The sequence below is a fragment of the Oncorhynchus nerka genome, linkage group LG2, assembly GCF_034236695.1.
Source record: "Oncorhynchus nerka isolate Pitt River linkage group LG2, Oner_Uvic_2.0, whole genome shotgun sequence".
Taxonomy (NCBI): Eukaryota; Metazoa; Chordata; class Actinopteri; order Salmoniformes; family Salmonidae; genus Oncorhynchus; species Oncorhynchus nerka.
This window is the reverse complement of record NC_088397.1, coordinates 70,409,350-70,435,498: the sequence shown is the minus strand read 5'-3', so window position 1 is coordinate 70,435,498 and position 26,149 is coordinate 70,409,350. Positions and strand designations below refer to the sequence as shown.

The 26,149-nt window shown below is 43.4% G+C and overlaps 1 protein-coding gene across 1 annotated transcript in view; it reads right to left on the bottom strand.

Moving 5' to 3' along the window:
* The window catches only part of LOC115141128 (nck-associated protein 5-like), a 36,469-nt gene extending 10,602 nt beyond the window's left edge, over positions 1-25,867 (bottom strand). Inside the window, 6 exon segments of the mRNA XM_029679806.2 lie at positions 2-1,538; positions 4,815-4,919; positions 10,759-10,878; positions 11,046-11,084; positions 11,277-11,345; positions 20,755-25,867. Of these exon segments, the coding sequence (XP_029535666.2) occupies positions 2-1,538; positions 4,815-4,919; positions 10,759-10,878; positions 11,046-11,084; positions 11,277-11,345; positions 20,755-20,883 (1,999 nt within the window). The 5' untranslated portion in view covers positions 20,884-25,867.
* Between the last annotated feature and the right edge of the window lie 282 nt (positions 25,868-26,149).

Below are 26,149 nucleotides of genomic sequence, written 5' to 3'. Positions count from 1 at the left end.
GGGGGTGCCTTTGTGCTGTCGCTGGGTTTGGGCGCAAAGTGGCTGCTGAAAACAATCTCCTTGGCCATGGGAGGGGTGTCCACAATGTCCTCTGATTTGGGTGGGGAGGTGGGGGCGGAGTGTGTGGCAGGGTAGGGGTCTGTTTTGGAGGAGGATGAGGATGGCTGCTTCTCCCTCTCTGTGGTGGTGGCTTTGCGGGTCAGGACGGGAGAGTGGTACACCTCATAGTTGTTGTTGTTCCTGCAGGGGATCTTGGAGCTGCGGGTGAGCTGGGGACTTAGACGGAGGGGGTTGCCTGGTTGTGCCTGGTTGATCCCCGGAGGGATCTTCAGGAACTTGAGCAGCCGGGACGGGGAGGAGATAGGGGAGGGCTTGACTTCACTCAGACCTGAAGAGGGAGAGGTGGGGCTGAGTGCAAGCTTGCTCTTCCCAGAGGGATTCAGGGCCTGAGCTGAGCTGTTCCTCTCAGGCACTGGGGCTGGAGAATAAGATTCCACTGCCACCTTCTTGGAGACGGATGTTTCATTGGAGAAGTAGAGCCCGTTGCAGATCTGATCACTCACTTCCTGCTCCTTGGGATATTCTGGTTCCGTCTCAACATGGTCTGTGTGTGAGGTAGAAGAGTGCAGGCTGTTGTTCACATTGTGTGCCGCTGCCTCTACTTCTAGGTAGCAGCACTCTTCCAGACTGTCCTCGTTCTGGCTCTGCGATGTTGCCATGACAGCCTTTATGTGCTTTATATCCTCACCGTGAGAGGGCTGTACCTCCGCCTGTGGCGGAGGTTTGCCGGGCGGATGCTTGTCTGTGTGTTTTTGTAACTTCCTGGGTTCCTGCCCTAGCATCCCGTTGAGGTTGGCTTGGATTAGCAAGGAGAGGAAAGGATCAGAAGAACCCAGACCTTCTGGAGTGTGCTCTAGAAAGTCCAAAGCTGTTTTGTGCATGTAGCACTGGTTTGTGCTGTCAGCAGAGAGGAGGTGGGAAAGAGCCGCTGCTTGGGGAGGGGTTGTGCTCTGTGCCGATGCCCCCTGGTCCTCTGCACAGGCCTGCCTGTTAAGGATCTCCACTCTGGCCTGGTGTGAGGCACTGTGGCCCTGGGCACACTTCAGCAGGCTGTCCAGGCTGCTCTTCTGGGAGAGTATGTGGCAGGACTGACATCTCCCGTGTTGTTGTTGCTGAAGCTGGGCATGGTCCTCCTGGAGAGCCTCTTCTCCATTGGCATAATCGTGAATGTCCGAGTCAGAGCTGGAGTGGTGGCAGCGTGACGATGGGTGTGCCACCGGGCGCTGTGGGGCAGGTAACGCCTCAGAGGACATCAGGGATATCTGGTCTCTCTCCATGGAGACCGGCGCCTGGCCCAGGTCATGGTGGGGGGACAGGCAGGAGGAGGGGTGGAACTTGAGTGGGTCTGACTCCTCCAGCTTGCGCAGGACCTCTAGGATGTGTGCTTTCTTCTTGAAAAATGGAGACAGGGCCTCCATAGAGGTGGCAGTGGCCCGGACAGATGTGGCTAACCCGTTCTGTGTGCGGTCCCCATTGCTCTGCATAAACAAGGACATCAGGATGGAACTTTGTTACATCTTCATCAAACAACAAACTAAGAACAACACTTCAAGTTAAGTACAGTACAACTGCTATCTGAAGATGTGCACAATGCCTCCAACATCTAACACATTGCATGCACGGTGCACCAGGAGTTATATGCATTGATTTCACGCAGACACTCGATTGTGGAGGTTCCTTTTTACTGTTTTTTCTTGGATAAGTAATGACTTAGAGAGCCTGCAACTCATGTTTCAAGTGAATGTACTTGTTTCAAGTTAACAGTCCAAGTCACCAATGACTATGTCTCAGCAACAGAGGACATCCTGAGAATTCTGAGCACACTAGTCCTGACAGGGGGAGGAATAAATGAACGACAGATTGGGAAGGAGAGAAGACTGGAGAGGCGACTGAAGCTACTTTGGTTACACATGGCCTGCCAACCTTAGGAAGCTGTATTTATCTTTAATTAAAGATGCAATTAATTCTGTAATCAGTGAGAAAATGTATTCTGCTCTCTTCCGCCCGCCTCATTACCTCTTCCTGAAGTGGCAATTAGAGGTCGACACAGGAGTGAATTATTCCCCCCCCCCCGTACTATCCTAATCCCGCAACAGTTCCCTAACCACGGAACTTTACAGTCTCGCCCAATAACAATTGCTCCCATCCTGTGCAGAAATCAGAAATAAATTCTTCCATTAACTGCTTGGCTGTCTCCACTCAGTGTGAGTAGCCACCCAGCTAGCACATAACACTCAGAGAACCATTTGTTTCTTAGAGCTTGGTGAAAGTTTGGTTGTCATATGGTTACTCTACATACAACCTTCCCACAACTTTCTGGGAATGGTGCAAGATAGTGGCTTTGGAACATTCTCAGCACATTTAATGAACTTTACCATAAAAAAATAAAAATAAACTTTTTTCTTGTTATTTCATTACTTTAACAGAACAATTCCTAAAAACATGGTTACATTTCATTCACATTTTGGTAATGCTCTATGAACATTCTCTAACTGGTTTGGCATTGGGAATGTTCTCAAATTGTCAAGAATGTTAACACAAACAACGTTTTTCTGTGGGAATTTCAGTACTTCGAGAAAGTTAAGAAAATGTTCCATAAAAACCACAAGAAAACCTTTAACGTTCAGAGAATGTTCTAAGAATGTTATTTAAAAACAGACATTCCATTCTCAGCATCAACAAAACTCTCCATCCTCTATCTTGTTAAGTGTGTTGGCTGTGCCCACTAATTGGCCACACCGGGTCTTAATGAGTGCTTGTTTCCTTTGAAATGGTATTGGTAAAAAAAACATGGCGCAGAGGACTAATTCCATGGATAGAGAACAGAAGATTACTTTATCACATTGGGTGTTGTATACTTTTTTCATTTATTTAATAAACAAATGTATCACATTTTTGTGTTATTTGATCACTCAGGTTCCCTTTATCTAATATTAGATTTTGGTTGAAGATCTGATAACATTCCGTGTCAAAAATATATATATGAAAAAAAGAAAATCAGAAAGGGGACAAACACTTTTTCAGGGCACTGTATATACAATCTGGATGGGAGCTGCACCTGGATCAGTGGAGCTAGGGGGAGTTGGGAGCAGTGCAGAGCTTAGCTGAGGATGTAACTGTATTCAGTCAGTCAATAAATGTATCTACTCTAACCATGGTTCATTAAGACCACAGAGACAAGGGGCTTCTGCATTACATTAGCTGGTTATCCAAAGCTCTGGAGAGAAGAAATAGCATTTGGATTGAGATAAAGCTAAATAACACCTCTTCAGCTCCCATTATCCCTGTGAGAGCCTTTATATTCTAAAGCAGCATTTCAACAGTGGACTTCACAGGTTTGTGTTAATGGGTTCACTAAAGGGATATTGCATTAACTATAAATTGACCCAAAATCTCCCCCTCACTACATTATTGTGTAACACCCCAGGGATATATGAAGGGTATACAAAATGCAATCTGAAGACTAAGGGATGATGGCTTGGTTGCTTTGAGACTTGGGGCCAGAGAGAAACCAAGGATTTCTGATGAAAATAAAGGGAGAGAAAGAAAGGAGTGCATAGGTTGAGTGTTTGTTCAGAGGGAAACAAACATCTAAATTCAATTTGACACCTCTGTACCTGCCTGACAATGAAAAACCAATCAGTTTCCCTCCGTGTTGAAATGACTGGTTCTCCCTCTTTCCTTTCTTCCACTTGTTTCTCAGTCATTTGTCAGCAGGAGTCTAGTGCTGCTCATCGGGCAGTGATTACAGCGGCCTATTTTGAGAACATTAGAGGGGCTTGGTGAGAGCCGTTGGGGCTACTTAGGTGAGTGTAGGGGAAAAACAGGTGGAACTTTCACAGCATAAAATTGAATGGTGGCGCTAGAACATTGAGCAAGCCAAGCCCCTGTCAATTATATTGATTTGTGGTTCAATTGATACTGGGAATGGGAATTTCGGACTTGGGTGACTGGAGGACCTCCTTGGAACATATGAGTATGAAAATCAACATTGTGATTACTAACAGCAGGGGTCCAAAGCTGGTGAAGCAGAGGTAAACCAAATATGACTTTGCTGAGCTGCATAAGGTGGCACAGAGGGCTGATTGACATTGTGACAGTATCCTATGCGATAGTGGAATGGGGTTTACGATTGGCTTTGAGATCTGGGTTAAGGGTCACAGTCATAGAGATCCTATAAATATACAAATACACTGAGTATACAAAACATTAAAAACTGACCAGAACTGACCAGGTGAATCCAGGTGAAAGCCATGATCCCTTATTGATGTCACTTGTTAAATCCACTTCAAATCAGTGTAGAGGAAGGGGAGCAGACACGTTAAAGAAAGATTTTTAAGCCTTGAGACAATTGAGACATGGATTGTGTATGTGTGCCATTGAGATGGCGAATGGACAAGACAAAATATTTAAGTACCTTTGATCAAAGTATGGTAATGGTGCCAGGTGCACCAGTTTGTGACAATAACTGCAATGCTGCTGAGTTTTTCACGCTCAACAGTTTCCCGTGTGTATCAAGAATGGTCCACTACCCAAAGGACATCCAACCAACTTGACCCAACTGTGGGAAGCATTGGAGCCAACATGGGCCAGCATTCCTCTGGGGGGTGCAACTCAATATTAGGAAAGTGTTCTTGTTCCTAATGTTTGGTATACTCAGTGTATATATATCCTACATATATACATTTGTAATTCTATGGTCACAGTGAAGTTTTAGTTGGGGGTTAAGGTTTGTGTGTGGGCTAGCTGCTCACCTTGAGTTCCCCCTCGTTTTTGGACACCAGCAATTTGTCACTGTCCATGGTCAGGGGCTCTGTGCTGGGCTCTGTGCTGGGCTCTGTGACAGACACCAACTGAAACTGGAACAGGAGAGAGGACAGAGAAAGAAGAATGTCAGTAACGGCACCATTTTGACTATTGTCATTATTTGCACCCTCTCCTGATTTTCTTTAACCTGCCTCATAATAGACAGAGAAAATGGCATTACCGGAGTGGGCCTCGTTTCATTCCTATCCTAGTGCTGAGTAATTCAATTGCTTCGGCATTGAGATGGCATCAGGTTTCCTTATAATATTCATCACAAAGAAAGGTGATGGCGGGGGAAGAGGCATTCACTCTGCATGTGAGGGGAAAAGGTTTTTTCCCCTGACAGGTAAGAGAGAGGCAAAGAAAGCGACGGAAGAATACAGAAAAATGGAGGCATGGGGAAGAAGGGAGTTGGGGGAGTTGGGGACAGCTTCCATTTACAGTAATAGAATGTGCCACTTTGCCCTCCTGTGAATTACAAGGCAATTTATTTTAGATGAAATGCTGTATTGATATTTCTGCAGCAGATGGCTTCTCTCTCTCCTATCCCCTCTACCGTGGAGTGGGTGAAATACTAATAGAAAATAGAGAGAGGGAGTTGGTGTAAACAAACAGAGGTGAAAAAAAGAGAGGAATGGAAAGGGATAGAGATGGAGAAGTGGCACGGGAGAGAGAGGTGCCAAGTGTCATACACTTCAAAGAAGAAGAAAAATGATGACCAAGGTCACTGAACATCTTTATCAAAGACAAGATGATCTCTGCATCTGTTCTTTTGAAGCCAAATTCACAGAAACTTCAGAGTCGTTGTATAATCATCTTTAAGCTCCAGAGTGGCGCAGCGGTCTAAGGCACTGCATCTCAGTGCTAGAGGTGTCACTACAGACCCTGGTTCGATCCCTGGCTGTATAACAACCGCCCGTGATAGGGAGTCCCATAGGGCGGCGCACAATTGGCCCAGTGTCGTCTGGGTTAGGGGAGGGTTTGGCCAGGGTAGGCCATCATTGTAAAATAAGAATTTGTTAATTGACTTGCCTAGTTAAAGAAAGGTTAAATAAAAGTCTCAGCAGGGGATTAAAAAAACCCTGTAGCGTTTTTTTGGTTTCTTTCAACAAGGCCAAAATGGACAGTAAGAGCTCCAAGGAGCTTTCAGGCTCCAGGCTATAATCTATTTTACAATTGATATTAGATATCAGTTTAGGTTAATACAGTGGGGCAAAAAAGTATTTAGTCAGCCACCAATTGTGCAAGGTCTCCCACTTAAAAAGATGATAGGCCTGTAATTTTCATCATAGGTACACTTCAACTATGGCCGACAAAATGAGAAAGAAAAAAAACTGAAAATCACATTGTAGGATTTTTTATGAATTTATTTGCAAATTATGGTGGAAAATAAGTATTTGGTCAATAACAGAAGTTTCTCAATACTTTGTTATATACCCTTTGTTGGGAATGATAGAGGTCAAACGTTTCCTGTAAGTCTTCACAAGGTTTTCACACACGGTTGCTGGTATTTTGGCCCATTCCTCCATGCAGATCTCCTCTAGAGCAGTGATGTTTTGGGGCTGTTGCTGGGCAACACGGACTTTCAACTCCCTCCAAAGATTTTCTATGGGGTTGAGATCTGGAGACTGGCTAGGCCACTCCAGGACCTTGAAATGCTTCTTACGAAGCCACTCCTTCATTGCCCGGGCGGTGTGTTTGGGATCATTGTCATGCTGAAAGACCCAGCCACGTTTCATCTTCAATGCCCTTGCTGATGGAAGGAGGTTTTCACTCAAAATCTCGCCACCAATTGTGCAAGTTCTTCCATTTAAAAAGATGAGAGAGGCCTGTAATTTTCATAATAGGTACACTTCAACTATGACTGACAAAATGAGAAAAAAAAATCCAGAAAATCACATTGTAGGATTTTTAATGAATTTATTTGCAAATTATGGTGGAAAATAAGTTTTTGGTCACCTACAAACAAGCAAGATTTCTGGCTCTCACAGACCTGTAACATCTTCTTTAAGAGGCTCCTCTGTCCTCCACTCGTTACCTGTATTAATGGCACCTGTTTGAACTTGTTATCAGTATAAAAGACACCAGTCCACAACCTCAAACAGTCACTCTCCAAACTCCACTATGGCCAAGACCAAAGAGCTGTCAAAGGACACCAGAAACAAAATTGTAGACCTGCACCAGGCTGGGAAGACTGAATCTGCAATAGGTAAGCAGCTTGGTTTGAAGAAATCAAGTGTGGGAGCAATTATTAGGAAATGGAAGACATACAAGACCACTGATAATCTCCCTCGATCTGGGGCTCCACGCAAGATCTCACCCTGTGGCGTCAAAATGATCACAAGAACGGTGAGCAAAAATCCCAGAACCACACGGGGGGACCTATTGAATGACCTGCAGAGAGCTTGGACCAAAGTAACAAAGCCTACCATCAGTAACACACTACGCCGCCAGGGACTCAAATCCTGCAGTGCCAGACGTGTCCCCCTGCTTAAGCCAGTACATGTCCAGGGCGGTCTGAAGTTTGCTAGAGAGCATTTGGATGATCCAGAAGAAGATTGGGAGAATGTCATATGGTCAGATGAAACCAAAATATAACTTTTTGGTAAAACCTCAACTCGTCGTGTTTGGAGGACAAAGAATGCTGAGTTGCATCCAAAGAACACCATACCTACTGTGAAGCATGGGGGTGGAAACATCATGCTTTGGGGCTGTTTTTCTGCAAAGGGACCAGGATGACTGATCCGTGTAAAGGAAAGAATGAATGGGGCCATGTATCGTGAGATTTTGAGTGAAAACCTCCATCAGCAAGGGCATTGAAGATGAAACGTGGCTAGGTCTTTCAGCATGACAATGATCCCAAACACACCGCCTGGGCAACGAAGGAGTGGCTTCGTAAGAAGCATTTCAAGGTCCTGGAGTGGCCTAGCCAGTCTCCAGATCTCAACCCCATAGAAAATCTTTGGAGGGAGTTGAAAGTCCGTGTTGCCGAGCAACATCCACAAAACATCACTGCTCTAGAAGAGATCTGCATGGAGGAATGGGCCAAAATACCAGCAACAATGTGTGAAAACCTTGTGAAGACTTACAGAAAACGTTTGACCTCTTATATACCCTTTGTTGGCAATGACAAAGTATTGAGATAAACTTGTTATTGACCAAATACTTAGTTTACACCATAATTTGCAAATAAATTCATTAAAAATTCCACAATGTGATTTTCTGGATTTTATTTTCTAATTTTGTCTGTCATAGTTGAAGTGTATCTATGATGAAAATTACAGGCCTCTCATCTTTTTAAGTGGGAGAACATGCACAATTGGTGGCTGACTAAATACTTTTTTGCCCCACTGTATGACTCATTTTACTGTGGATATAGATACTTTTGTACCAGTTTCCTCCATCTTCACAAGGTCCTTTGTTGTTGTTCTGGGATTAATTTGCACTTTTCGCAACAAAGCACATTCATCTCTAGGAGACAGAATGTGTCTCCTTCCAGAGCGGTATGACGGCTGCGTGGTCCCATCGTGTTTATACTTGCGTACTATTGTTTGTACAGATAAAAGTGGTACCTTCAGGCGTTTGGAAATTGCTCCCAAGGATGAACCAGACTTGTGGAGGTCTACAATGTTTCTTTCTGAGGTCTTGGCTGATTTCTATTGATTTTCCCATGATGTCAAGCAAAGAGGCACTGAGTTTGAAGGTAGGCCTTGAAATACATCCATAGGTACACCTCCAATTGACTCAAATTATGTCAATTAGCCTAATCAGATGCATCTAAAGCCATGACATAATTTTCTGGAATTTTCTAAGCTGTTTAAAGGCACAGTCAATTTAGTGTATGGAAACTTCTGACCCCCTGGAATTGTGATACAGTGAATTGTAAGTGAAATAATCTGTCTGTAAACAATTGTTGGAAAAATGACTTGTGTAATGCACAAAGTAGATGTCCTAACCGACTTGCCAAAACTATAGTTTGTTAACAAGACATTTGTGGAGTGGTTGAAAAACTAGTTTTAAATGACTCCAACCTAAGTGTATGTAAACTTCCGACTTCAACTGTACAGTGTGTGCAAATGAGGTAGGATAAGGGAGGTAAGGCAATAAATAGGCCATAGTGGAAAGGCGGCCAAAGGAGGAATTGGCTTTGGGGGTGACCAGTGAAATATACCTGCTGGAGCGCGTGCTAAGGGTGGGTGCTGCTATGGTGACCAGTGAGCTGAGATAAGGTGGGGCTTTACCTAGCAAAGACTTCTAGATTACCTGGAGCCAGTGGGTTTGGCGGCGAATATGAAGCGAGGGCCAGCCAATGAGAGCATACAGGTCGCAGTGGTGGGTAGTATATGGGGCTTGGGTGACAAAACAGATGGCACTGTGATAGACTGCATCCAATTTGCTGAGTAGAGTGTTGGAGGCTATTTTGTAAATGACATTGCCGAAGTCAAGGATCCGTAGGATAGTCAGTTTTACGAGGCTGTTTGGCAGCATAAGTGAAGGATTCTTTGTTTGCGAAATAGGAAGCAGATTCTAGATTTAATTTTGGATTGGAGATGCTTAATGTGAGTCTGGGTGTCTTATGTTTTACTGAGACATGGTTGGATTCATCTGTTTGTGACTCAGAAATTGAGATAGGTAATTACTCTGTTGTCAGGAAGGATCGGAATCGGAACGGTGGGGGAATATATGCGTTTGTAAGATCAGACATTGCTTTTAACATCAGATCAGATTTAAACGCTTATCAGAGTGAAGTTAGGGGGTGAGGTGCTGACTACGAAAACCTCTGTTAGCTACTTGGGATGTATCCTTGATGGAAGCTTGGGGGGTGTGAGCATGGGCAATAAGGTGCTAGGGAAGGTTAATGCCAGGACTAAGTTTATGGCTAGAAAGTCCAAGATGCTTGATAAGGAAAGTGCTAGCTACTGCCCTCATTCAATGCCATTTTGACTATGCTAGTACTTCCTGGTTTGGGGGCTTATCTAAACTTATGAAGGGGAAGCTCCAGATAGCCCAGAATGGCTATCTGGCTATCTATGAATGGAAATAAGTCCCAGACTTTGTGTGTTATCCTCAATGATTTTATTCATGTGCATGTATTGCTTTTAAGTTTTATGTGTGCTTGTTTTTTTTAAATGGTCGAATTAATAAACTAAACTAAAAACGGAAGGAGAGTTGTATGGCATTGAAGCTCGTTTGGAGGTTAGTTAACACACCCCCATAGAGACTGCCAGAGGTCCGGACAAAAGGCCCTCCGATTTGACACACTGAACTCTGAGAAGTAGTTGGTGAACCAGGCAAGGCAGTCATTTGAGAAACCAAGGCTGTTGAGTCTTCCGATAATAATGTGGTGATTTGACAGAGTCGAAAGCCTTGGCCAGGACGATGAATACAGCTGCACAGTAGTCTCTTATCAATGGCGGTTATGATATTGTTTAGGACCTTGAGCGTGGCTGAGGTGCACCCACGACCAGCTCGGAAACCAGATTGCGTAGCGGAGAAGGCATGGTGAGATTCGAAATGGTCGGTGATCTGTTTGTTAACTTGGCTTTCGAAAACCTTAGAAAGGCAGGGTAGGATAGATATAGGTCTGTAGCAGTTTGGGTCTAGAGTGTCTCCCCCTTTGAAGAGGGGGATGACCGCGGCAGCTTTCCAATCTTTGGGGATCTCAGACGATACGAAAGAGAGGTTGAATAGGCTAGTAATTGGGGTTGCAACAATTTTGGCAGATAATTAACTCATGCCTAATTATCCTTTATCTTGTCAAATTCATTACAGTTTTGCAAAAACTAAGCAACCGAAATAAAATGAAAAGCAACTTGTTCATTTATGTGTAATTTCTAAATCTTCACAGAGAAATCAATTTCATGAACACAGAACACACCACACATTCTGTACCTGTTGCAGATGGCTGGCTTGGGGGTGTAGTTTCTGGGCAAAGAGCTCAGTCAGGGTTTTGTTCTGTCTCTCCAGGTCAAACACACGCATCTTCAGCTTAATACACTCCTCCCGCAGGTCCTAGAACAAACACACACACAAAACAAATCAACAAACCTTCACATTTACACACGCAGGCATGCACACACGAACACACACTAAACGTGTTGTGTAAATTAACTGCTCATTAACTTGTTAGACTGTTGAGCCTGAACGTCATCGATATGTCTTCATGAACTATGTCTTACCTTTTGATTCAGAAGGGCCTGTACCACATGGTTGGCCACCTGAAAAAGATAGAATTAAAGTTATCTTTACTACAGTCTTTGGTCATAAATGGAGAATGATTTTGGAGTCTTAAGAATAGTAAACTTAGCAGTGTATAAAAGCTGAGAACTTATGTAGTGGTTACAGAGACAGACAAAACATAGTGTGAGACACTGTCAGGACGACCTTCTCCTTCTCTATATGAAACTCACCTCATCCAGACACCTTTCATAGGCTTCTCTCTGGCTTTCATTCGCAAGGGCCAGGGCCGAATTCTCAGTCTACAAAGGAGAGAGAAAGGACAAAGACAGAGAAAAGAGAGAGGGAGACCAATTACATACATCTATCGAAAGCATAAATTTGACAACAATCAACCTCGGGAGATTCATCCCCACCCGTCTCATATGATCACAGTGCATTTCAATGTCTACACCTAGAAGAGCAAGCTTCTTTGTGGCCGAGAATGAACAAAATCAGTTGATTTCACAATCGTCCCCATGGAGAATTTGACAATGCGAAAGAATAAACGAAAGAGCAAAAGATTAGGTAGATCTCCAAAGGGGTTTGATACATCTGAACAAGGAACGTTTATAAAAAATATAGATATATATCCTTGCTGTAATAGGTGTAAACTGGTGAACTCATTCAAAAGAGAATCAATGTCTTATTCGCCATGATCAAAGGTGGGAACGTGTCACCACGGCAACTATGAAATCAAAGGTGTGATGGGGACTGAAACAAAGGGGCGGAGAGATCGTTTCTGAAAGATTGAAAGAATGAAATGGGAGGGAAACAGAGACAAGACGGAGAGAGTTAGTAGGAGGAATGAGAATGAACAACATGCTGATTGGAATAAAAAGGGTGTGAGGCAATAGAGGGAGAGAAGGTGCGAAAGAACAAAACATGTCTTCATAGAAATAGAGGCACCTAAGCCACCAGTGATTTTTATTTTTTTTTCACCTTTATTTAACCAGGTAGGCTAGTTGAGAACAAGTTCTCATTTGAACAAGATAAAAACATGAACAGACAACACAGAGTTACACTTCATAGAAATAGAAAAAAATGGGCAGTCTATATACAACAAAAGGCATAAGAATAATACAATTTTGCAGATTAACACTGGGGTGTGATTGCACATAAAAACAGCAGTAACACATTTAACGCTCCCTCTACAGTGCGTCACGGAAGCTGTGATGGTCCCAAGTGTTCAATGATCAGGGAATGGTGGATGGTGAGGGGAACGGGAGGACAGGAGACCAAATTATTTTGGCAACATCGATTCCCATCGCAACCGAGCAGAGAAAACAGAGTTTTCAATTTGCTTGTCTACGAGGTTTCGAAGTAGAATAGGAATCAAACAGTCTAGCTTGAGGCTCGATGACTGTCGCTTAGTCAGTAATCATTGCATTCTCCAGTGGAGGGTGTGTGTGTAAGACAGAAAGAGGGAGAGTGTGTGGGCAAGTCAGGCCAGTTCAGATCAGTTGCAACATTGTTTCTAAGATTTTCAGTTTTGGACTGTGGATAGCCTACCTCCTAAAGAGAAACATGCAGAGGTGAAAAAAGTACCGAATTGTCATACTTGAGTAAAAGTAAAGATACCTGAAAGTAAAACTGGAGTCACCTAGTAAAACACAAGTCTAAAAGTAGTTGGTTTTAAATATACATAATTATCCAAACTAAAGTATAAATCATTTAAAATTCCTTAGATTAAGAAAAACAGGTCACAATTCTTTCATTTATTTACGGCTATCCAGGAGCATGCTCCAACACTCAGACATAATTTACAAAATAAGCATTTGTGTTTAGTAAGTCCGCCAGATCAGAGGCAGTAGGGATGACCAAGGAGGTTTTCTTGATAACTGCGTGAATTGGACCATTTTCCTGTCCTGCTAAGCATTTCGGTGTCAGGGAAAATGTATGGAGTAAAAAGCACTTTAGGAGTGAAGTAAAAGTTGTCAAAAATATAAAATGTACAGATTCCCCCAAAACCTACTTCAGTTGTACTTTAAAGTATTTTTATTTAAGTACTTTACACCACTGTAAACCAGATACTTTATTGCCATGCAACCAAGGTTGGTGGTATTTGTTTACAGTACTGTAGCTCTGAAGTAACTAATATACACATATATATACAGTGGGGAGAACAAGTATTTGATAACCTGCAAAATCGGCAGTGTTTCCTACTTACAAAGCATGTAGAGGTCTGTCATTTTTATCATAGGTACACTTAAACTGTGAGAGACGGAATCTAAAACAAAAATCCAGAAAATCACATTGTATGATTTTTAAGTAATTAATTTGCATTTTATTGCATGACATATTTGATACATCAGAAAAGCACAACCTAATATTTGGTACAGAATCCTTTGTTTGCAATTACAGAGATCATATGTTCCTGTAGTTCTTTTTTATTTATTTTTATTTTACCCCCTTTTTTCTCCCCAATTTCATGGTATCCAATTGTTGTAGTAGCTACTATCTTGTCTCATCGCTACAACTCCCGTACGGGCTCGGGAGAGACGAAGGTTGAAAGTCATGCGTCCTCCGATACACAACCCAACCAGCCGTACTGCTTCTTAACACAGCGTGCATCTAACCCGGAAGCCAGCCGCACCAATGTGTCGGAGGGTACACCGTGCACCTGGCAACCTTGGTTAGCGCTCACTGCGCCCGGCCCGCCACAGGAGTCGCTGGTGCGCGATGAGACAAGGACATCCCTACCGACCAAGCCCTCCCTAACCCGGACGACGCTAGGCCAATTGTGCGTCACCCCACGGACCTCCCGGTCGCAGCCGGTTACGACAGAGCCTGGGCACGAACCCAGGGACTCTGATGGCACAGCTGGTGCTGAAGTACAGCGCCCTTAACCACTGCGCCACCCGGGAGGCGTTCCTGTAGTTCTTGACCAGGTTTGCACACACTGCAGCTGGGATTTTGGACCACTCCTCCATACAGACATTCTCCAGATCCTTCAAGTTTCGGGGCTGTCGCTGGGCAATACGGACTTTCAGCTCCCTCCAAAGATGTTCTATTGGGTTCAGGTCTGGAGACTGGCTAGGCCACTCCAGGACCTTGAGATGCTTCTTACGGAGCCACTCCTTAGTTGCCCTGGCTGTGTGTTTCGGGTTGTTGTCATGCTGGAAGACCCAGCCACGACCCATCTTCAATGCTCTTACTGAGGGAAGGAGGTTGTTGGCCAAGATTTCGCGATACATGGTCCCATCCATCCTCCCCTCAATATGGTGCAGTCGTCCTGTCCCCTTTGCAGAAAAGCATCCCCAAAGAATGATGTTTCCACCTCCATGCTTCACGGTTGGGATGGTGTTCTTGGGGTTGTACTCATCCTTCTTCTTCCTCCAAACACGGCGAGTGGAGTTTAGACCAAAAAGCTCTATTTTTGTCTCATCAGACCACATGACCTTCTCCCATTCCTCCTCTTGATCATCCAGATGGTCATTGGCAAACTTCAGACGGGCCTGGACATGCCCTGGCTTGAGCAGGGGGACCTAGCGTGCGCTGCAGGATTTTAATCCATGACGGCGTAGTGTGTTACTAATGGTTCTTTGAGACTATGGTCCCAGCTCTCTTCAGGTCATTGACCATGTTCTGCCGTGTAGTTCTGGGATGATCCCTCACCTTCCTCATGATCATTGATGCCCCACGAGGTGAGATCTTGCATGGAGCCCCAGACCGAGGGTGATTGACCGTCATCTTGAACTTCTTCCATTTTCTAATAATTGCGCCAACAGTTGTTGCCCTCTCACCAAGCTGCTTGCCTATTGTCCTGTAGCCCATCCCAGCCTTGTGCAGGTCTACAATTTTATCCCTGATGTCCTTACACAGCTGTCTGGTCTTGGTCATTGTGGAGAGGTTGGAGTCTGTTTGATTGAGTGTGTGGACAGGTTTCTTTTATACAGGTAACGAGTTCAAACAGATGCAGTTAATATAGGTAATGAGTGGAGAACAGGTGGGATTCTTAAAGAAAAACTAACAGGTCTGTGAGAGCCGGAATTCTTAATGGTTGGTAGGTGATCAAATACTTATGTCATGTAATAAAATGCAAATTAATTACTTAATCATACAATGTGATTTTCTGGATTTTTGTTTTAGATTCCATCTCTCACAGTTGAAGTGTACCTATGATAAAAATAACAGACCTCTACATGCTTTGTAAGTAGGAAAACCTGCAAAATCAGCAGTGTATCAAATACTTGTTCTCCCCACTGTACACACACACACACACACACACACACACACACACACCTTAATTGGTGAGGACGGGCTCATGGTAATGGCTGGAGTGGAATCAGTGGAATGGTATCAAATACAAACACATGGTTTCGTTTGATGCCATTTCATAAGCTTCATTCCAACAATGAATATGAGTCGTCCTCCCTCAGCAGCCTCGACTGACATATACAGGATTTACATTCACAAATGTGCCAAGCAGCTAGAATAGCATCACCACAATTCATAAATATCAACCATTCATAAAGTCCGGGAGAGAGCAGCCATAGGGGGGGGGGGGGGCTAGTGAATGGAGTTCAAGGTTCTGACTGCTGTGGGGGGAAAACGGTTTTAAAAACATTCTGTTTTGGTGGTCAGTGACCTGCAGCACCTACCACGTCATTGTATAATCTTATTGAGATTTGGTTCTGCCTCTGATTTGAGCGGGGTGGGGCCCTCAGTCAGCAGAACAAGATGATCACAATGAATATATTTACAGAGATATTACCCAGAGACACCCCAGCACAGGGAAGAGACGCAGCAGTAATTACAGCCTGATTCACACATCAATACGCAGCTGCGCTACGGGTGAAGGTGTTTGCATGTGTATACAGTAGGGACAGGGAGAGTGTGTGACATTTTGTGACGGTTTCATCTTCATAGAGTGTGTATGGAATTGACTGTGTGTGTGTTCATGTGTGTTCATGTATGTGTGTGATCCTAATGTCACGTGTGAAACTCAATCTGTCACTCAACTATCCAATCTGAGAGCAATACGTGCATTACGTTTCAATAGTGTATTCTATACAAAGTGTGGGCTGGCAAAAGGCAGAAGACCTTGGCCTGATTCTGCTGTAAGGCCTCAGCCAAGGGAATTTAACCACAGTAACATTAAGAGCCCTCTCCATCACAGTGGCATGATTATAAACACTAAACACTGTTTTCAAACAGGTGCTCTGAGAAAAGTGTTTTAAAGAACTTTCTTTCCCACCTCTCATTCTGCCACTAGGGCTCAGGAGATGATGGCCGGGAGCGCTGGGAGACTAAAAGTTTTCACAACACCTGAAAAGGTGCCGCAAGGGTCCATTGTGCTGAGTTAGGAGATTTAACACAGTCTCTAATAGAAGAGCCTTTTAAATTGCTTTATAAAGCAAAGGCCCAAGAGAAGCTGCAGGTTACTCAGTCACGTGATATCCGCAGTGCTTAATTTGAGCCGGAACAGGATCCGGCACCTCAGTTTTGTTTTGGACTGTTTCATTCCTATTTGGCTGGATCCGGTAGCTCTTGTGGCATGAAAAAGAATTGTCACTATTTGCAATGTAAAAATTTGATTAAATGGGATCAAAGCTCATTCGAGATGCCTCTTCGTTAATTTTATTCAGAGACCTACTAAATCAGCACCACCCTCTGAAGGTTCTGAGCCTGCCAGGGTTGGCCTTACGAAGCCAAAGCCCCCTGATGGGTGAGCATAATATTTTGAAATAATTTCATACCTCTTTCTCCCCAATTTGGTTGTTACAGTCTTGTCGAATTGCTGCAACTCCCGTACGGACTTGGGAGAGGCAAAGGTTGAGAGCCATGCGTCTTCCGAAACACGACCCTGCCAAGTAACACTGCTTCTTGACACACTGCTCGCTTAACCCGAAAGCCAGCCGCTCCAATGAAAAACACCGTCCAACTGGCGACCGTGTCAGCGTGCATGCGCCCGGCCAGCCACAGGAGTCGTTACAGCGCAATGGGACATCTTGGCCGGCCAAATCCTCCCCTAAACCGGACGACAATGGGCCAATTGTGTGCCGCCTCATGGGTCTCCTGGTCTCAGCCTGCTGCGACACGGCCCGGGAATGAACCCGGATCTGTAGTGACGCCTCTAGCACTGCGATGCAGTGCCTTAGACCGCAGCGCCACTCGGGAGGCCCGGGTGAGCATAATATACAAGGAATTTCTCAAAGCTGCTAATGAGAACCTTGACAACCTTGTACGATTCCGGTGGGGTGCCCCCACCCAGGTTGTGGCAGTGCTGGCAACACTAGCTGCAATAACCCATGGGGAGGGGGTCACACTCAGACAAATCAGAGGGGGCAAATTGTCGCCCTGGTGGCACCAAATAATCAAAGGTCTGACTGCACAGAGATGCTTGGGAAAATGGTCACAACGGAGGACCAGCGTGTGTGTTTCAGGGGAAGGGGATGTATCTGAGCTCCATCAGCTAGGACTTGACATTGGTTAATCAAATCTGCCCATTCTTGCATGCCATCTCAAACAGCTACAACTGTATATGCATTTGCACATCACGTCCTTTCTTGAGTTGGGCTCAGGGATGGAACAACTGTTGAACATCTGAGCTTGTGGTTGTTTGTGGGGGAAGGGTGGGAAGTGTGTATGAGTGTGTGTGTGTCCCATATCTGTTGCTATGGGGTAATTATGTTAGGGAAAATATAGGATGAATCACAATAATTGTTTGCTAAAATAATAATTACTTGCCAAAAAGGTACATTTTGTAATGGAAATCCTGGTTATATGTAACAATCCTTCACATGAACTGCCTACATTATTAAGCATTTTATTTGTTAATTGTGGAAATTAAGATACCCAATATGTTTTTATATATATATATACACAATACCAGTCAAAAGTTTGGTCATACCTACTCATTCAAGAGTTTCTTTATTTGTACTATTTTCTACATTGTAGAATAATAGTGAAGACATCAAAACTATGAAATAACATATGGAATCATGTAGTAACCAAAAAATTGTTAAAACAAATCTAAATATAATATATACATTTTATATTTCAGATTCTTCAAAGTAGCCACCCTTTGCCTTGATGACAGCTTTGTACACTCTTGGCATTCTCTCAACCATCTTCATGAGGTAACCACTTTTTGGGTTACTACATGATTCCATATGTGTTATTTCATAGTTTTGATGTCTTCACTATTAATCTACAATGTAAAAAATAAAGAAAAACCTGAGAATTAGTAGGTGTGTCCAAACTTGACTTGTACTGTATATATTTACCCCAAAATATATGGGGGATTGGAAATTATGCAATTACATTGATGGAAGCTACAATCTATATGAATATAAAATCTATCTGCAATATTACGCTTTTGTCAGGAGCGCATCAGCCATCACCAGCGAATGAGCTGCACATCATTGTGTGAGTCAGTGAAACTGGAAAGCATTTTTAGGACTATAATTTCCTCCTCAGATTGTATCCTACAATAGGTGTCTCCACACAGCTAGGCCTAGGCTATTGATGGATTCAAGACAAAGGTCGTTTTTATTGATCTCAGATTCTTAGTTTGTCAGTGTCAAAGTAGCCTGTCATTTCCATCACTTGTGCGGTATTATGGCGCTTTCAAGACAACTGGGAACTCTAAAAAAACGAGGTTGAATCATGACGTCAGTGATCTTCAGATCAGAAAGTCTGATCTCTAGAAAGAGGCAAAAGTTCCCCACTTGGAATTCCGAGTTGGATGACCATTAAAAACACATTTTTCCAGTCAGAGCTAGTTTTCATAATTTCCCAGTTGTGTTGAATGCACTGAAGTCGGTGATTTCCCAGCTTCGACTTCCCAGTTGTTTTGAACGTGGCTTTAAAGAAATATTATGCTAAAGTCTTCAGTCATGTAAAATGTAGAATTGCACGAAATGTGTTTATAAAAAGGCCTAACATTTCCCAGGCCACACATTTTTTTCCCATGTGTGCAACTTCTGTAAGTGCCTCTACTCTACTGTTCTATGCCACTACGCAAATGTGATGATTTGCATCCAATGCTTTATTATAAAGGTGATGTCTTTTTTCCCCATGCTTTCCGGTACCTCAGAACTCCCCAGTTTACCCCACTCTCGCGATCACTTTTTCTTCCAGCACCTCCCGATTTACAAATTAAGCACTGGATATCTGTCTCGGTACTAAGCTGAAAGGAGAGTGGATGCAAGTCATACGGAGTGGCCCTTGACTCGCAAAACATCCCTTCCAAAATACCCTAATCACCAGAAGAAACAAACATACATAATGTAGGGAGGGATCCTTGACTGACAAAACCATTCAAATCCAATACCATTATTCAGCATATAAAATGACATTCACTTGCCATGATAGACTCTCAAAACCACTTCTTTCACAGGAGGAGGGAGACACCTGGTGGACTATAATACAGTCAGATGCATAGCCCTGAAATCATGGTCTGTATGTATCAAGAGTCTCAGAGTAGCAGTGCTGATCTAGGAGGTCCTCCTAGTCCATGTAATCTTATTCATTATGATCGAAAAGGCAAAACTGATCCTAAATCAGCACTCCTACACTGAGACACTTGATTCAGGTTCACATCTATCAAATTGGCATACATTTTGAAATAGTGAAATACAAATTCTACTAATATTAATATTCTACTAGTGATGATATTAATAGTAAATAGTATCATGGTTGCTCCATCCCTAGGATGAATCAAATACTTTAATTATTTGATTGAGTTTGGTTGTTTGGACTGAAGCAGGTAATCGTTTTGACAGGTGCAGTTATCAGTCAAAACAACCAACTGCATCAATCAAACGGTTATTCGTTTTCATTGATTGCTTTGTCTGATGCAGCTCTGTCTCCAGGGTGTTTTCTCAACTAGATTTGCTCAACTCCTGCGTCCTCCGTCCTCTCGTGCCTCGGTTTGAAAAAATATCAAAGGTAATCGAGGAGAGGCGGAAAGGAAGGAACATGCACGAAAATGAGACTCCTCCACTTGCAGATCATTCAAAAGTACTGGGTGATGTAATATTGAGTGACTGTTTTAAGCATCGTTATTATTCTGGACCAATCCAAGTTCACCAGACTGTATGCCGAATGTGTTGAATGAATTTTCACTCAGGCAAATTACTTTTACAGGGGTGGATCCAAAAATTAATTTGTAAAGTGATAAAAACTAAAAGGAAGTTAGCTGTGCAAGACATTTTATAGATAAAACAACAAGTAGAATATTGTTTTTAAATGTATGCATGCTCTTCTCCTCCGACAAAACAAAAGCTGATTCAAATGGGGTATGACAGATTTAAAAACTCTTCGGTGAAGGACTCCGGTAGGATGCACATGACTATACTTGATGAAAAGTGGCCATCGAGGAGGGGAAGACACTCTTCCGTTCGCCTAATTGACACTCTCCTCGACCACTTATCGGTTTCTGGGTCATGAAGAAGATAGGATGGAGGAGAGAGGGTGGAAGATGGACTTTTGCCCAAATGAGAAAAGGCGTGTACCCAACAGCTCCAGGGGTCAAGACTTGAGCTCTTTTTTAATTCATCCTCATCTTGTCTCCTTCTCAAAACCCATTGAAGAAGGTCAGAGTGGAGGGACCTTGAACCTTCTCCTCCAATACAGTTGAGGAGACAAGGTGCGAGGAATCAAAGACAGACAAAATGAGATATAGCCTAGACAAGCCCTGAATTCCCCCTCCCTGGGCCTCACCTCCAGCTCCTTGAGCCTCTCCAGGAGCTCCCTGCTGCTCTCTGGCTCTTCCACGTAAGACTCTACATTGCCTTCATCTGACTCAAAGGCTTCATCACACTCCCTCAGCTCTGGCTCCTCAGACTCCATCACCACCTGCGGTGCAGAAAGGACGTCAGGGATACGGTTAGTAATGGTGTAGGGCAGTGGTTCCCAAACGTTTTATAGTCCCGTACCCCTCCAAATATTCAACCTCCAGCTGCATAGCCCCTTGAGCACCAGGCTCAGCACACTCAAATGTTATTTGCCATCATTGTAGGCCTACCACAAACAATCACACACTATACAATACATTTATTAAACATCAGTACGAGTGAGTTTTTGTCACAACCCTGCTCCTGGGAAGTGACAAAGAGCTCTTATAGGACCAGGGCACAAATAATTATATACTAATCAATACTTTCACTCTTTATTTAACCATCTTCCATATAAATCCTTATTTGTTCATCGAAAATTGTGAATACCTCACCACAGGTTAATGAGAAGGGTGTGCTTGAAAGGATGGACATAACTCTGTTGGGTTGTATTGGAGAGAGAGTCTGTATTAAATCATTTTCTACACACAATCTGTCCCTGTATTTAGTTTTCATGCTAGTGAGGGCTGAGAATCCACTCTCACATATGTATGTGGTTGCAAAAGGCAACAGTGTCTTAACAGCCAATTTGCCACGGCAGGATACTCTTGAGCGCAGCCCCATCCAGAAATCTGGCAGTGGCTTCTGATTAAATTGAAATTTCAATGTGGCTCTCTTGTTCAGATATCAGTAAGTGGACTGGAGGCAGGGCATGAAAGGGATAATGAATCCAGTTGTTTGTGTCATCCATTTCGGGAAAGTACCCGTGTAATTGCGCACCCAACTCACTCAGGTGCTTCGCTATATCATATTTAACATTGTCCGTAAGCTTGAGTTCATTTGCAAACAAAAATATAATTCAATGATGTAAAGACCTGTGTCCTTGTAATGCAGACAGAAGAGCGCCAACTTCTTAAATCATAGCCTCAATTTTGTCCTGCACATTGAATATAGTTACGGAGAGTCCCTGTAATCCTAGATTCAGATCATTCAGGCGAGAAAAAACATCACCCAGATTGACCGTTTCTCACACGACTGGCCTGACAAGTGAAAATTATGGTCAGTAAAATAAACTTTAAGCCGTCTCCCAATTTTAAAAAACGCGTCAATGCTTTGCCTCTTGATAATCAGCACACTCTGTATGTTGTAAAAGAGTTACATGGTCGCTGCCCATATCATTGCACAGTGCAGAAAATACACAACAGTTCAGGGGCCTTGCTTTAACAAAGTGTCCAAAACGTCTTTCAAGCTGTCAGGCATTCCCTAGGCAGCAAGAGCTTCTCGGTAGATGCTGCAGTGTACCCAAGTTGCGTCAAGAGCAACTGCCTGCACTCGCGTTACCAAATCAAATCAAATTTATTTATATAGCCCTTCGTACATCAGCTGATATCTCAAAGTGCTCTACAGAAACTCAGCCTAAAACCCCAAACAGCAAGCAATGCAGGTGTAGAAGCACGGTGGCTAGGAAAAACTCCATAGAAAGGCCAAAACCTAGGAAGAAACCTAGAGAGGACCAGGCTATGAGGGGTGGCCAGTCCTCTTCTGGCTGTGCCGGGTGGAGATTATAACAGAACATGGCCAAGATGTTCAAAAATGACCAGCATGGTCAAATAATAATAATCACAGGCAGAACAGTTGAAACTGGAGCAGCAGCACAGCCAGGTGGACTGGAGACAGCAAGGAGTCATCATGCCAGGTAGTCCTGAGGCATGGTCCTAGGGCTCAGGTCCTCCGAGAGATGATTAGAAAGAGCATACTTAAATTCACACAGGACACCGGATAAGACAGGAGAAGTACTCCAGATATAAAAAACTGACCCTAGCCCCCCGACACAAACTACTGCAGCATAAATACTGGAGGCTGAGACAGGAGGGGTCAGGAGACACTGTGGCCCCATCCGATGATACCCTCCGGACAGGGCCAAACAGGAAGGATATAATCCCACCCACTTTGCCAAAGCACAGCCCCCACACCACTAGAGGGATATCTTCAACCACCAACTTACCATCCTGAGGAAAGGCCGAGTATAGCCCACAAAGATCTCCGCCACGGCACAACCCAAGGGAGGGCGCCAACCCAGACAGGAAGATCACATCAGTGACTCAACCCACTCAAGTGACGTTACCACTCCACTATGTCTCCCTGTCATGGCTTTTGCGGCATCAGTACAGAACATGAGCAGCAGCTACGTTTGGCTTCATACGGGGCCGTTAGTGGAATTCCCGTGAGAGAGTGACGGTTAATTTGATTTATTTAACCTTTATTTAACTAGGCAAGTCAGTTAAAATGAAAAACTTCCAGCTAGAGTCCTTCTTTCTCAATTTCCGCCGTGCCCAAAGTTAGGGCCTGAGCAACAGGCAGTTGAAGCCAGGATATGCATATAATTGGTACCATTGGAAAGAAAACATTTTGAAGTTTGTAGAAATGTTAAAATAATGTAGGAGACTATAACACAATAGAACAATAGATATGGTAGAAGAAAATCGAAAGAAAAACCAACCAGAATTGTTTTCTTTTTTGAGAGCCCATGCTCTTACAATGGAAGGTATAGGGAAATAATTAAATCTAGCTCCCAGTATGCAATTCCATTGGCTTTCACAGGGTGTCAGAACTCTATGTTCAAGGTTTCAGGCTGGTTTCTTCCAAAACAGGTAAGAATAATGAGTTGTAGTACTGGGACACACTATTGGAAATTCGTGTTTGGGTGCCCGAGGAAGACGCACCTGCTAATATCGGTTTCCTATTGAACATACTTCTTTCCGTATGAAATATTATAGTTTGATTACATTTTAGGGTATCTGAGGAGTCAATAGAAACTTATTTTGACTTGTTTTAACAAAGTATAGCGGTAGATTTTTGGATTCCTTTCTCTGCATGTTGAATGAGTTTTAAGGATATAAAGAAGGATTTGATCTATTTGTGAATTTATGAAACCTCTGCCGGTGGAAAAATATTTTGAAGTGGGGCGCCGTCCTCAAACAATCTCATGGCATACTTTCGCTGTAATGGCTACTGTAAATCGGACAGTGCAGTTAGATTAACAAGTATATAAGCTTTCAACCGATAAGACAATTGTATGTACCTACATGTTTAATATCCATCATTCTTATGATTATTTATTTGAATCGCGCGCCCTCCAGTTTAACCGGAAGTTGTCCCGCTAGTGGGACGCCTAGCCCTAAGATGTTTTTTAAGAACAAATGATTATTTACAATGACGACCTAACAAAAGCCAAAAGACCTCCTGCGGGGACGGGGATTTACAAAATAAATAAATAAATAAAGGACAAAACACACATCACGAAAAGAGAGACAACACTACATATAGATTGACCTAAGACAACAACATAGCAAGGCAGCAACACATGACAACACATCATGGTAGCAACACAACATGACAACAACATGGTAGGAACACAACATTGCACCATGTTTTGTGCAGCTACCAACATTATTGGGCACAGACAACAGCACAATGGGCACACAGACAATAGCACAACGGGCACACAGACAACAGCACAATGGGCACACAGACAACAGCACAATGGGCACACAGACAATAGCACAACGGGCACACAGACAACAGCACAATGGGCACACAGACAACAGCACAATGGGCACACAGACAACAGCACAATGGGCACACAGACAACAGCACAATGGGCACACAGACAACAGCACAATGGGCACACAGACAACAGCACAATGGGCACACAGACAACAGCACAATGGGCACACAGACAACAGCACAATGGGCACACAGACAACAGCACAATGGGCACACAGACAACAGCACAATGGGCACACAGACAACAGCACAATGGGCACACAGACAATAGCACAACGGACACACAGACAACAGCACAAAGGGCAAGAAGATAGACAACAATACATCACACAAAGCAGCCACAACTGTCAGTAAGAGTGTCCATGATTGAGTCTTTGAATGAAGAGTTTGAGATAAAAACCATCCAGTTTGATGCTATGCTGCTCGTTCCAGTCGCTAGCTGCAGTGAACTGAAAAGAAGACCCCCAGAGATGTGTGTGCATTGGGGACAGAATGTGACTGGATGTTAATTATTTGGTCTAGGCTACCTGTTTTTGACATTGTGTTATTATTTCGCTAAACACTAGGTGGTTTAATTTGATTTTTGGCAGGGTAACGAGGCTACTCAGGCGAGAAAAAAACCTCACCCAAATGTATAGCCCCGTTGGAAAATATAATTGGACCGTTTGAAAATGCGGGAAAAATATATATATATATACACTGAAAAAAAAAAAAGTGAATCACAATTTTTACTTGGCGCACCCCCGACAGTATTGCGCATACCCCTTCACCCTACTCCAGTTTGGGAATACCTGGTAGAGGGTGAAGTTGCTCCTAGAAGCTGATACTGGGTAAATTGAGCATATTCCAGCTAAAGGGTTAATGGGGCAATCAGCTGTTGAAAAAAGAACAAAGCTTACTGCCTGCCATTGTTGCCCCTTTAAGGTTAGCATTGGGAGAGGGGACCTATACCTAGGGGTAAAGTCAACCCGAAGCTTAGTATTGGGGACATGGTCTGGAACACTTAAGAGAGAGAGGTTGGGGACACGGTTGGTAATAATGTCACTCCACACAATAACAACATCTCATGGGGACTTGTCATGGTTTTACACTCTTTCCAGGGTGATAATTAAAGAGGCTTTTATATTTTCAACTACATTTCACCTTTCCACTCTCTCTGCTTTTGGTAACGGTGACTGTTTTCAATAGTGATAGTGACAATGAAAAGAGGATTAACTGAGATTTAAATGAAGAACGCGGAGGCTGAATTATAAAAAGCTTTACGTATCTATTTTAACACCTCTGAGCACACGCATGGCGATCACATGAATGAAGCAGGGGATGGTCGTCTAGATATTACAGTTTATTTTACTCTCCAGGTCAACCATGGCTGAGCGAGAGGTGCCAAGACCCATGGCATCAGAAGCTCTGTGGTTTTACAAAGTTGCCAGACTCAGCCTCGTACGAACCATCCTGATCTCACAAGCTTACATTATGTTTCGCTACACAGATCTGTAACAAAACAGAATTTAAGCTCTCGAGATCAGGATGGTTCGTACGAGGCTAAGACAGTTTCCAACAAAGGCTTCAGAGTCCTTTATCTAAGCCATCGATCACTATCCATGTAAAGGTGAGATCTCATGTAACATAACCATTGATAAGGAAAACAATAAAGGTATTCAGTAGAAATAACATTAACAGGGCTTCAGTTAGGGATGTGTAATGAATGTCTAATG